Raw genomic sequence first — 12,080 nt, forward strand, 5'->3', positions numbered from 1 at the left:
GGACCACATCCTCTGGCCTGCACCTTGTCAGGGGAACTCAATCTCTTGGGGTTATACCGTTTCAAAATGAGAACTGCCTTCTTTCTGCCTAGTCTAACTCGTTCCTACACTTCTTACTCAGAACTAGTGCTGGGCTGGGCCTCCGGGGAGTAAATGTGTCTTTCCAGCAGCACTTAAAGACTCACTGAGATGGACATGTTCTGAGCAGTGGTTCAGATCCTGAGAGGTGGAGGGCATTGTTGGAGAAGTCAGGAAGGGCTTCCTGGAGGAGGAAAGACCTATGTTGCAGGCCTTGCTGGAAAGTGTAGAAGTTTTACTACTTGGTTATTATGAACCAGGCACAGTCACATTTTCGCTTTTGTTTATCGTGCTATCTTTATTTTAGAGATGAGAAAACCATAACTCAGAATCAATGGACTCCAAACCACATGGTTGGTACATGTTGGAGGCAGCATTTCAATTCAGGACCCTCTGATACCAGAGTTCACCTTATGCTTCCTTCTGCACCAATGCTCTGCCTTCTCCAGGTCTGCCAGTGTTTAAGAGGCTGTGGGGTTTAGAATAGTGGGAAGAGAGCCTCCAGCTGCATTGTGGGTACATGGAGGGAAGCTACAATGCACACCCTTGAGTTGCTCCTTCTTGTGGGCAGACTAGAAAGGTCTGCAATAGGAGGGACAATAACCTAAACCTCCCTTCCAAAATCCCAAAGGGGTCCATGATGAGGAGGGATGGGTGCATGGGATGCATTCGAGTTGGACTGTGAAGGACATGGAAGCAGGTACACCTGGAGAGCACAGTGTCCAGAAAGCACACTGCAGCAGACAGCATGGCCAGGACCAGATGGGTATGGGGCAGAATGGGCAAGGATACTGCTCTAGCCACCAATTACTGGGCTGAGGCAGTGGGGAAGAAAAAAGGCCAGCACCTGGGCATTTCAAAAGGTGGACCATTTAGGACTCAGGCTGCTGAGAAGTTGAAAGTTTAAGTTTGAGGGTTTAAGGTGCTGGCTGGAGTTGGGGCTGCAGAGACCAAATATAGATTATACAAAACTGAGAAATAGGGAGGCCACTCCCCCAGCGCCAAAGCACACAATAGCATCAGTACACACCTAGTTTGCTATCAAGTCCTGTTTATTTTAGAAGCATAAACAGTGGACCTAGGAAGGAGTGATGGAAACAAGGCACCAGTCAGTCCCCTGGACAGGGCCAGATCCAGCTCAGGCTCTGTCTGTCCATGTGACCAAGGCTGACCCAGCAGCCTGTATCAGCCTTTTCCCAGGAGGAGAAGGTGTGAGGGCAGCCTGGCAGACTCTTCCGTAAGGGTGGACTCAGTTAGCTATGGGTCCCTCTGGATCAGGTAAAAAAAGGTCAGAGGGCATGCAACACTCATGAGCACCCCCAGCTGGCTCTGTCTGTGCCTAGGGCAAAGCCACATTACGGAGAGGAAGCCATAATGCCCCCTCTGTCACCAGGATGGTCCCAGGTATTCCAGAACTTGCAATGAGGCTCTCTAGCCAGCAAGCATCCACTGTCCTGTCCCAGTCACCTCTGCAGAGCATCTGAGGAGGAGGCATTCAAGGCTGCCAGACTTGTCAGGATCCCTCTGTTGAGGGGCATAAGCCCCAGGCTCTCTACACATACTGCTTCTTGGAAGCAGAGCTGCTCGGGCGACTGGGGGATTTCTGGCCACTCTGATGGGGTGGGTCTAGGAAGAGGGGGGGCCTGGAAGATGTCAGCCTCTCCTCTGTAGTCAAGTTAGCCCAGTTTTGCTCACTGGAAGAGAGCCCATTGTAGGTGGGGCATGGAGGAGATGAGGGCCCCTCGCCCATGGGGAGGTAGAAGAAGACCTGGTCAGAATAGGGGTCCGAGGAGGGGCCCTGGGCTGTGGAGGTGTCCTGGCCATGCTGTGCCCTTATCCCCCGGCTGAGGCTGCGGCATAGCAGGTGTAACAACTCCAGCAAGTTGAGCACTAGGGAGATAAGTCCAACCACCAGCATGAAGATGATAAAGATGGTCTTCTCTGTGGGGCGAGAGACAAAGCAGTCCACGAGGTAGGGGCAGGGCGCACGCTGGCACACAAACACAGGCTCCATGGTCCAGCCATAGAGGCGCCACTGCCCATAGAGGAAGCCTGCCTCTAGTATGCTCTTGCACAGCACGCTGGCCACATAGGTACCCATCAGCGCCCCTCGGATCCGTAGGTGACCATCCTCCGCCACCGAGATCTTGGCCATCTGACGTTCTATGGCTGCCAGTGCCCTCTCCACATGTGGGTCCTTGGCTGGCAGGGCTCGCAGCTCCCCTTCTTTCTGCCGCAGCCGCTCTTCTCGCCGAGACAGGTAGATGACATGGCCTAGGTAGACCAGAGTGGGTGTGCTGACGAAGAGGAACTGCAGCACCCAGTATCGGATGTGGGAGATGGGGAAGGCCTGGTCATAGCAGACGTTGGTGCAGCCTGGCTGGGCTGTGTTACATTCAAAATCGGACTGCTCATCACCCCACACCGACTCGCCTGCCAGACCCAGGATGAGGATTCGGAAGATGAAGAGCACTGTCAGCCAGATCTTGCCCACCACGGTGGAGTGCTCCTGGACCTGGTCCAGCAGTTTCTCCAGGAAGCCCCAGTCACCCATGGTTCCTGGGCCTCCTCTGTCTGCAGGGAGACAGAGAGCAGGTCAGCAAGGCAGTAACAGTACCTTTCTCAGCTTATCCTAGCAACAATCTGTCAGGGAGGCCTGCCATGCCTATTTTACCTGCAAGGAGACCCTGGCTTGCAGGAAGTCAGGGCCCATGCAGAGCTTAGGGTGATGGGATGTTAAACTTTTTTTTTTTTTTTTTTTTTTGTGGTGCTGAGGTCTAAACTCAGGGCCCACACCTTGAACCACTCCACCGGCCCTATTTTTGTGTTGGGGTTTTCCGAGATAGGGTCTCGTGAAATATTTGCCTGGGGCTGGCTTCAGATTGCAATCCTCCTGATCTTTGCTTTCTGGGTAGCTAGGATTACAGGTGTGAGCCACTGGGCCTGGATTGCTAAACTCTTTTTAATACTCTTGCTTCTCTGAATGCCAGGGTTGTGACTAGGGTCCCTGTCTCATGTATTTGTGCCTTCTTGTCCCCAGCCAAAGCCCCAGGATGGCCACAGCCCAAGGAGATCTAGATGGAGTTGAGGTTCCTTTACCTAATGGAACAGAGAATCTGAGGAACTTATCCAAGGCCCCAAAGCCATGCTATAGCCTTCCTCCCTTTTGCCCAAGGTTGGCTGGCTACTCCTAGATAGCAGGGGTAGTAGAAGAGCATTATCTTCAGGTACTTAGGAGGTCAAACCTTGGGTCCCTGCACCCCATGCCTCATCAGCTGGCCTCACTCTTTCTAATCTTTGCCCTTGCCTGGGTGTGGGAGGATGGAAGTGAGAGGGGCTTAGAAGATGAGAACCACATCATGATTGGCTCCACCTGTCAACAATAATGAACACCTGTGACTTAGAGGGGGCACTTGATCCTGTTCTCTGCCTCCATCCTCACCCCACCCTCACCTCCAAAAGCTAGGCTCTTGAATTCTCGTTGCAGGATGGAGGCACAGGTCACAAAGTTCTCAGAACATTTAGGGGGAAGAAAGACAGGGGGAAAGAAGTGGGGAGATGCCTGTTCCCTGGTGAAAGCTGTTTAGAACCAGGCTCTGGAACAAGATCTGGGTCCAAATAGTGCCGCCCTCTTACCACCTGGGGGCTTGAATAAGTAACAAGATCTAGGCGGCTCAGTTTCCCTCTCTTGTAAGAGCCTGGCCAAAGACAGGCTAGGTGAACCCGATTGGGGTGGCTCTGATCTTGCTGGCGCCCGGCAGCAACCCTCAGTCCCCCCGCCGTCACCCGCTCCCCAACTCACCGCCTGCCTGCTGGGCCCGCCCAGGTGGAGGTGGGGACGATGGCCGGAGCGGCGCCCGCGGGAGCCCTGCTGAAGCGCGCAGACAGCGGGGGCGCCTTAAATAGAGCTAAGGGGCGGGGGTGGGGGCAGGAAACGCCACAGGGAGGGCGCCGGTGAGGGGGGCGGGGACGGGGACGACGGACTGACCAGCCCCCTCCTTCTGTTTTCCACTGTCTCCCATCCGGTATCCCAGCATCCGTGGAACAGGATTTCCAAGACTAGGATCTTTCAGGGCGCCTGGATTTGAAGGGATTATAGTTCAGTTCAGTTGCAGATCTGGCAACTGGCTGAGGGGTTGGGAAGTGTGTATGGGGTTGAGATGCGGGGGCTGGGATCTCTCATTAGTGTGCCGGGACTTAGCAATCACGGCTCATTGGGATATGAGTCCCACAATGGGAGAGTCGATGGAGTTGGTGGGGGCTCCAGATACCTTATGATCTTCCAGAATTCTCAACCATCCCTGCTCCTGGTCAGGCTACACAATCGAAGGCCACTAAGCAATTCCCTTGCGCCCCTTGAGACTGGGGGTGGGAGCCTCCTGATCTGTAGCTTGACTCCCATTCTCATGCCTCTAAATGGGAAAGAGGCTTCAAAGGGAATGAAAGTTAGAGCTCACTCTCAAGCATTCAGGCCTGCTGTGTGGATGAACATTAATGAGATTAAGGACGGAGTGTGCAGCTGGAAGTGATGCACAGACGACCCGCCCAGGAATTTCAAGTGCTCAGGGTTCTTCAGTCGGCTCTGAGAATGAGAGCACAGGCTGGCTCCAGCGGCAGAGGTCAGAAAGATTTTATTTGTAGAGAAGCGTGGTCTCTATGGTTTTATATATAATATATTAAAAATTCAAAAATCTGTAAAAAAAAAAAATAATTTGTAGAGAAGAGAAGAGAGAGACTGCATGGTGGGGCATGCAGGGGAACTCGGAAACTGGTGGTTCCCACGGGTCAGCCTGGGAAGGAGAGGCATCTCCTTGACCACTTATCACCTTTTGGGACTTCCTGCAGTCCCTCCCTCAGAAGTACCACCATCAACCCTCCAGACCTGGTCTTGGGCTCCAGCACTCACTGACTGGTGCAGAAATTGGCCAGGTGAGCCCTTGGGTGACAGTAAAATTACAAATGTGAGAAGTTTTCTATGGGAGCGTCAGGGGAGTCACGGAGCTTGTTTTGGGACTGTGTTAGCCAGGCGGAGTAAAAGAGCACTCCTGGATCTTTTACTCCGCCTGGACAGTGTGGGCAAGGGCACCTGGAGTTGTGAGGTCTTGATATGGTGTCACTGCCCAGGGTGGCAGAGCCCAGCTGGTGAGACAACTGTTACCTCCTGTGGCCCTAGGCAAGTCGGTTAAGTCTGGAAGCTTAGTTCTGTCTTTGCAGAATGAGGACAGGAATTGGACCCATCATGGAGGGTTGATGGGAAATCCAATCAAAGAGTTTCATGTACTTTTGGTACATTAAAGTATATAAGGCAGTGGCTAAAAACGCTGATAAAATGTTTGTAACAAAAAGGTTCTATGGGTTGGTCTCAGAGGGGCAGAAAAGGCTGGTGGAGGCTGGGGCAGCTAAGGAAAGTGGAGTGGCAGATGGGTGCAAGGCCTGGGGGTTTTGGCAATAAGGTCCCATTTCCCCACAATAGGAGTCAATCCGTGGACTCCCAGGGCCCCAGGGCTGGGACCCAGAGCTCTGTCTGGGGGTGCAGTAGGTGGGCTCAGATTGTAAAAACTTTAGGATGACTGGTCCTGGGGGATCAGGCCCAGCCTGCTTCTGTCCCAGGCCCCTCCCTCAGGGCCAGGCGGAGCCGAATCTCCTGGGATTCCAACTGGACAACTGGGCCCACTTAGTTCTGACCCTTAAGGGCATGGGAACCGAGGTCCCTGGAGGCCTGAAGTCTTTGCACCAGTGTCTCCTCTGTGGCTGGGCCCAACCCTCCTGAAACTTTCCCAGTAGATTTACTGGGAAGAAGGGGGAGCAGGTGGAGGCTGGAGTGAGTGACAACATCAAGGCACCTTCACTCTGCTCCAAACTCTGCCTCAAGGACTCTGGAGGTGAGGGTTTAAATAACTGGGTCCTTTCCCTGGAGGAGGAAAGAGGTGAGACCAAACAAGACAATCTGTACAACTTGGCCATCTGTGGGGAGATATCCCTAGAGCCCTACACTTCTTTCCTTTCCCATTGCCCTGACCCTGCTCAGGCTGCCACCAGCTCAGTGGCCTCCCAACTGATCTCCTGGCCTCTAGCCTCACCCCCTCCACTCAGCCTCCATACTTCCCTAGAGTCTGACTAAAGGTTGCCCTGCTTAAAACCCTTCTATGGTTCCCCATTGCCTACAGAGTAAGGCCTGAGCTCTCCACCCTCTAGGCCTTGGCCACTTCTCTGGCTTCACCCCTCATCCCTGTCCACTCTGTCACCAGCCACGTCTACCTCCGTGTGGGTCCCTGTGCACTCTTGCCTTTGTCCACGTTGTTTCCTCTGCCTGGAGCACCTCACATGCGATCCCTCCTAGTCCCTCAGGGTCATCTTCTCCCAGAAGTCTCCTTGCTGGCCTCCACTGCATTGGTGTGCCTCTGTGTTCTCAGTGGCTGCCCTGTGAGAGTGTTTTATAAAATTTTTAGTTGTAAAAAAACCACATATATATATATATAAAACTATGTATATATGTTTAATATATATGTTATATATATATGTATACCACATGCACACTAAACCTGGTGGTGTACACCTATAATCCTAGCACTAGGGAAGAGGATTATGGGTTCAAGTCCAGCCTGGGCTACATAGCAAGACCCTGTCTTGAAAAAATTTTATATATATACTTATACATATGCTACATATATATCATATATTATATATACAATATATAATATGCTACATTTATAATAAAATGCACCATCTTTAACTACTTTAGTTGCACAGCTCAGTAATATATAATATGTATATATTTATATATATGGAATATATTTGCATTGGTATATGATAGCCATCCAGAACCTTTTCATTTTGTAAGACTGAAATTCTGTACCCATTAGACACCTTCCTTTTTCTTTTTTTTTTTTTGGTGGTACTGGGATTAGGTTCAAGGCCTCCAGCTTGCTAGGTAAGCCCTCTACCACTTGAAGCACTCCTCAGTCCACACCTTTGCTTTTCTTTACCCCCCTCCTATTATCCCATTTGACTGTGAGCCCCTTGAGGGCAGGCAGCTGCTTGTTTACATCCCAGCACCTAGCAGGGCACCAGGCCTGCATATTAATTTATTAATTCAACAAATATTTACTGAGCACCTCCTGGGTGCTGTGCACTGTCCTAGACACTGAAGAGTAATCAAGGGATACAGAAAACCCCTAACCAAATGGATTTTTACACTCTAACTGGGGGAAGACAGGCAATGAAATAAATGCAGGTCATGTTAGTGGTACATGCTGGGGGCAAATCAAGTAGGAGTCCTGAAAGGGCAGGTGTGGCCAGTTTCAACCTCAGGTAGAAGAGAAGTTTGCACTAAGCAGCTGACATTTGAAGGAAGGGAGGAAACCCTGTGGCTGTCTGGGGGCCAGAGTATTCCAAGCAGAGGAACCTACAGTGAAAGGCCCTGAGGTAGGGCTGCGCCTGGTGTTTCCTGCTCGGATGTGACTTGGAGTAGCTGGGAAAGGAGAGGTGAGTTCAGGCAGGTAGCAAGTGAGGTGTGAGGTGGGACAGCTCTTGCAGACTTTGGAATACTATACCTTTAGGGATCATTTCTACCGTCCTTCACTAGAGAAGTCTCTCTCTATGTGTCATACGGGAACCTTGGGGAGGAAACACAGCATACTACTTAGCGTGAAGAAGCTGGCTCCTGGTGTTGCTTTAATGCAACTGCAATTTGAAATTGATGTGCGTTCTTACTCTTTAGGAGAGAGAGTGAGATGGTGCAGTGTGAGTGTTTTCCATGTTCAAATATCAGTTGGAAAAGGAAGGTTAATTGGTGTTTTGGTTTCGTGCAGTCCTGAAGTTCAGTTTTGAAAGGCTGTCTCTTTTTCGGGTGTTTCTAATGTGCCATTTTGGGGATGCATATGATTTTTCTGTAACTGGGAGTGGTGAAATTGGCTAGGGTAATTTTGGCTATCTGGCCAGTTTCATTTCCACAGATTCTGTACTTGCTAAGTTGTTTTCATGTAGGTTTTTTGTTGTAGTATTGTAGTACAACCTTTGTGCTACCATTTTGTGTTGACTCTTCAGGGTTTTTTGTTTTTGTTTTTTTGGGGTGGCACTGGAGTTTGAATTCAAGGCTTTGCTCTTGCAAACCAGGTGCTCTGTTGCTTGAGCCACATCTCCAGTCAGTTTTGCTTGATTAGTTTGGAGATAGGGTCTCGTGAACTATTTGCCTGGTCTGCCCTTGTACCTTGATCCTCCTCTGATCTCAGCTTCCCAAGTAGCTAGGATTATGGGCTTGAGCCACCAGCACCCAACAGACTTTCCAGTTTTTTTTTTTTTAGGAGTTGGAGTAAAGCTTTTTTGGTGTGTTTAAAATTATCCATTTTCTATTTTCCAACATTTTTAGTGTTGTTGTTTGACTGATGGTAGTAGGAGTTGGCCTCTTCTGTGTAGTTTTTGTCTCCTGTTAAATTAGTGTTTATATTTACTGTTATCTTCTAGATGGGGCTATTTCACCAGTCCTTTAATGTTACTCTCATCTCCCTAGCACAGCATCATTAACTCCTCTATCATGCCTTCCCATGATGGGAACCGTTTTAATTCAGTGTGGTAAATGCTTGTATGCAATTTTCTGTAAGTAGCATTTTTTTGGTGGTTTTGGATTTGAATTCAGGACTTTGCACTTGCAAAACAGGTTCTTTACAGCTTGAGCCACACCTCCAGTCCATTTTTCTCTGGTTTTTAGGTGACGGGGTCTGGTGAACTATTTGCCTAGGGTAGCTTCAAACTGTGATCCTCCTGATCTCAACCTCCCAAGTAGCTAAGATTACTGGCATGAGTCACTGTCACCTGGCTTGTAAGAAGCATTTTTGAATAATAAATACTTGGATGGCGTTCTTAAAAAAGAAAAGAAAAGGAAAAAGAAAAGTAAAGAAAAGATGCCTTTGGAGGTCTGGGCAGAGGAGTGACGTGACCTAACTTAAACTTAGGCAGGATGCCCCTGGCGGCAGAGCTGGGAATAGACTAAGGAGAGGGTGTCACATGTAGATAGCCTCCTTCACTGTAGGACTTGCTCCCAGCTGTGTGCATTCTGGCAGACCAGCTGTTAGCAGTTTAGTTCTGCTTCTGCTGCCTAGGCAGCTATGCTTTTCCTGGGGTGACCCTGGGGAATGAATAAGTGATGACAAAGGCCCCACTGTTTCTGCCCAGCCCAGAACTACTCATGGCCAGTCAACTTCAGAGCTCCTGAAACAGGTCTGGTGGCTCCATCCTGCTTCCTCTCCTTTTCTGTGTGCTGGTGTGGGTTCCCAATAGCCCAATACCTTTGCACTCTCTGCCCTTCTCAGCCTACCTCTCGGAATCAGGGCAGGCAGCAGAGAGAAGGAAGAAATAATCCAGTTGAGAGATGACGGGGTGTCTTAGCCAGTCCAGACTGCTATAATAATACGAGAGACTGGGTGGCATAAGCGAAGCATTCATTTCTCACAGTGCTGGAGCTTAGAAATTGGACATAGGGACCAGTGCCCTTGGTGGAGACTCACTTCCTGAATGGCAGAAAGATCATCTTTCCAGTCTTTTCTTTTTTCTAAGCCTAGATGGCCTTGAACTCATGATCCTCCTACCTCAGCCTCCCAAATCCTGGGATTACAGGTGCATACCGTCACATCCAACTTTTCCTGTCTTTCCTTTCTTTTTCTTTTGCCAGTTCTGGGGATTAAATTCAGGGCCCTTGTTTCTTAAAAGGACACTAATCTCACTCAAGAGGGTTCTACCACCAGGCACTGGTGGCTCACATCTGTAATCCTAGCTACTCAGGAGGCAGAGATCAGGAGGATCATGGTTCAAAGCCAGCCTGGGCAAATAGTTCTTGAGCCCCTACCTCGAAAAACCCTTCACAAAAATAGGGCTGGCAGAGTGGCTCAAGGTGAAGGCCCTGAGTTCAAGCTCCAGTACTGCAAAAGAAAAACAAAACAAAACAAAAAAAACCCGAGGGTTCCACCTTCATGACCTAATCATTTGAAGACCCCACATAACATCACACTGGGGGGTAGGATTTCAATATACGAATTTCAGGGGAACACAAATTCCATCTATACAGGGGATTTGGGCCCAGGTGAATGAAGACAAAATGATCTCTTGTTTACCTTGGGCTGCAGGGCGGTGGTGACCATGTGCAGTAAGACTTGGACTTGCAGACTATGAAATCTCCATCTGTCACATACATGGCTGAAGGAGGCTTGCTGTGAGTCCTTGTGCAATGGGGGATCAAGAGGTAGTGATATACACTAGGAAGAGAAGGCCAAGGGGATGCGGGGGCCACCTCATGGTGACAGTGCTGCGACTGGGACTTGATCATAAACACGTACTGGCTGAGACAGTGGGCCGCATGGCTCAGAACAGCTCCCTGTCTGAAGATGGAATGTACAGGGCTGGATGTCTCTTTCTCTGTGGTCCTGGCCTGCATCCTGGAGAAAGGTAATCATGCCAGGAAGCTTAGTCCATGCCCTGCCCTCAGTCCCTTCTGGGGTAGCCGATGTTGTTTCCTGGTTGCTCTGACCTCCAAGCCACCCTTAAGGCAGACAGCTGGAACCACCCAGGAAGATGCTGGAATGCACTGCCACAGGTAGGTGGCTATGCTCCTCCCCGAGACCTTTGTAACAGCCGGCCCTGTGATCCTGTGATCAGGCAGAGACTCCCATTATGGTCATACCTGGGTATTTATTGGCTCCATCAACACTGTGCTAATGTTTTACTAGCCCCTGTCCCACCCTGCCCTGTGCCTAGGAGGCTGCCTTTACAGGCTCCCTTGTCTTCTGCCTTCTGGATGGGTCAATCTGAGCCACTGGCAGGAGAGCAGGAGGCAGGAGAGTACAGCAGCATAGGGATATATCCTGTAGCTCCTGACCATTGTGACCTTGGTACAATGGTACCCCAAGATAACTGCTCTACCCTTGGGCACTGCAGTGTCCCTTGTGAGTTTTCTGAATCATGCTCATGCCTTTGAAAACTGTCTCTGTAGGAGACTTGGTTTGGATGTGCCATCTGTTTCTGCTATGATCCCGATGGATGATATGGTTCCCATTGTATTGATGATAAGACTGAGGTCTGGAACGCTTACTCTAGGTGTGCAGGGTGAAGCTGTGTTTGGGAAGTGGTCAAGAAACGATTCAAATCTAGGGGGTATAGGAACAGTGTTAGTCCAGCTCTGGCCCTTTAAACTTGGCTGGCTCATCTACCTGCTAACTGCCACAGGGAGAATAAAGGTAAACCCCAGCTTGTTCTGTCTACATAGTGCCCTGACCTGTCTTGCTTGCATTGGCTCTTAGCTTACTGGTGCCTGACTTTCTGACTTTGGCTTTGATATAGTCACTAAATGTTCCTCTGCACCCCCTTGCACCCCCGCCCCCTCTTTGCTTCCCATTCTGGTCTAGCGTGGGGTGTTGGTGTTCCCTGAACTACAGCCACCCCAGGAATGGCTAGTGCAGATGAGTCCGTGTTTCTGTGCCCCCCAGATTAAGAGCATCTTGGGCTCAGGGACATCCCTAGGCAGTCCCAGCATCCTTCCAAGAGCCCAGTGTGGAGAAGATGCTCTGGGGAAAATAGAATGGGCTGAATAAAGCTGCTGGTTGAGGCTGGGATGCACCCCGCCTTTAGAGCAGGCTAAAGGCCTGCTGTGAGTGCCCATAAGGAATGAAGAGTGTGAATAGCAGGGATTGTGTGTACACAGGGTGGGGATGTGGTTTGTGATGGCAGTAACTGGGTGACAAAGAAGGAGGGCATGTGGTTTGTCTGTAATGAGAGTGTCTGTGATTCTGTGTACTCAGGGTGGAATATGAAAGCTGGATGTGCCGTTGCAGAGGGGGCACCTCGCCCTCTTGTGGCCACAACGCATACCAGCAGGTTTCCTACAGTCCCCACCCTAGCTTCTAGCTTCATCCCTCCACCTCCCAGCCACAGGCTCTTACCCCTCCCAGCTCTGCCTTCCCTGTCCTCAGGGAGCTGTGGGTGGAACAGTGGGAGAACGGAGGACAGAGCCAACC

General features: G+C 50.3%; 1 protein-coding gene and 1 non-coding gene across 2 annotated transcripts; one reads left to right on the plus strand and one right to left on the minus strand.

The window, feature by feature from the left end:
* Positions 1 to 1,112: 1,112 nt before the first annotated feature.
* On the minus strand, positions 1,113 to 3,981 carry Gja4 (gap junction protein alpha 4). The gene is made up of 2 exons (XM_020159620.2): positions 3,881 to 3,981; positions 1,113 to 2,652 (listed from the first exon to the last, which is right to left on the minus strand). Exon 2 carries the CDS (start codon positions 2,630 to 2,632, stop codon positions 1,631 to 1,633), a length of 1,002 nt encoding a protein of 333 aa, XP_020015209.1. The 5' UTR covers positions 2,633 to 2,652; positions 3,881 to 3,981; the 3' UTR covers positions 1,113 to 1,630.
* A 3,640-nt stretch (positions 3,982 to 7,621) lies between these two features.
* On the plus strand, positions 7,622 to 7,830 carry LOC141425118 (small nucleolar RNA U3). Its single transcript, XR_012450213.1, has one exon. It is a non-coding gene; the product is annotated as a small nucleolar RNA U3 (small nucleolar RNA).
* The last annotated feature ends 4,250 nt before the right edge of the window (positions 7,831 to 12,080 follow it).

Source organism: Castor canadensis, chromosome 7, assembly GCF_047511655.1.
Source record: "Castor canadensis chromosome 7, mCasCan1.hap1v2, whole genome shotgun sequence".
NCBI classification, from domain to species: Eukaryota; Metazoa; Chordata; class Mammalia; order Rodentia; family Castoridae; genus Castor; species Castor canadensis.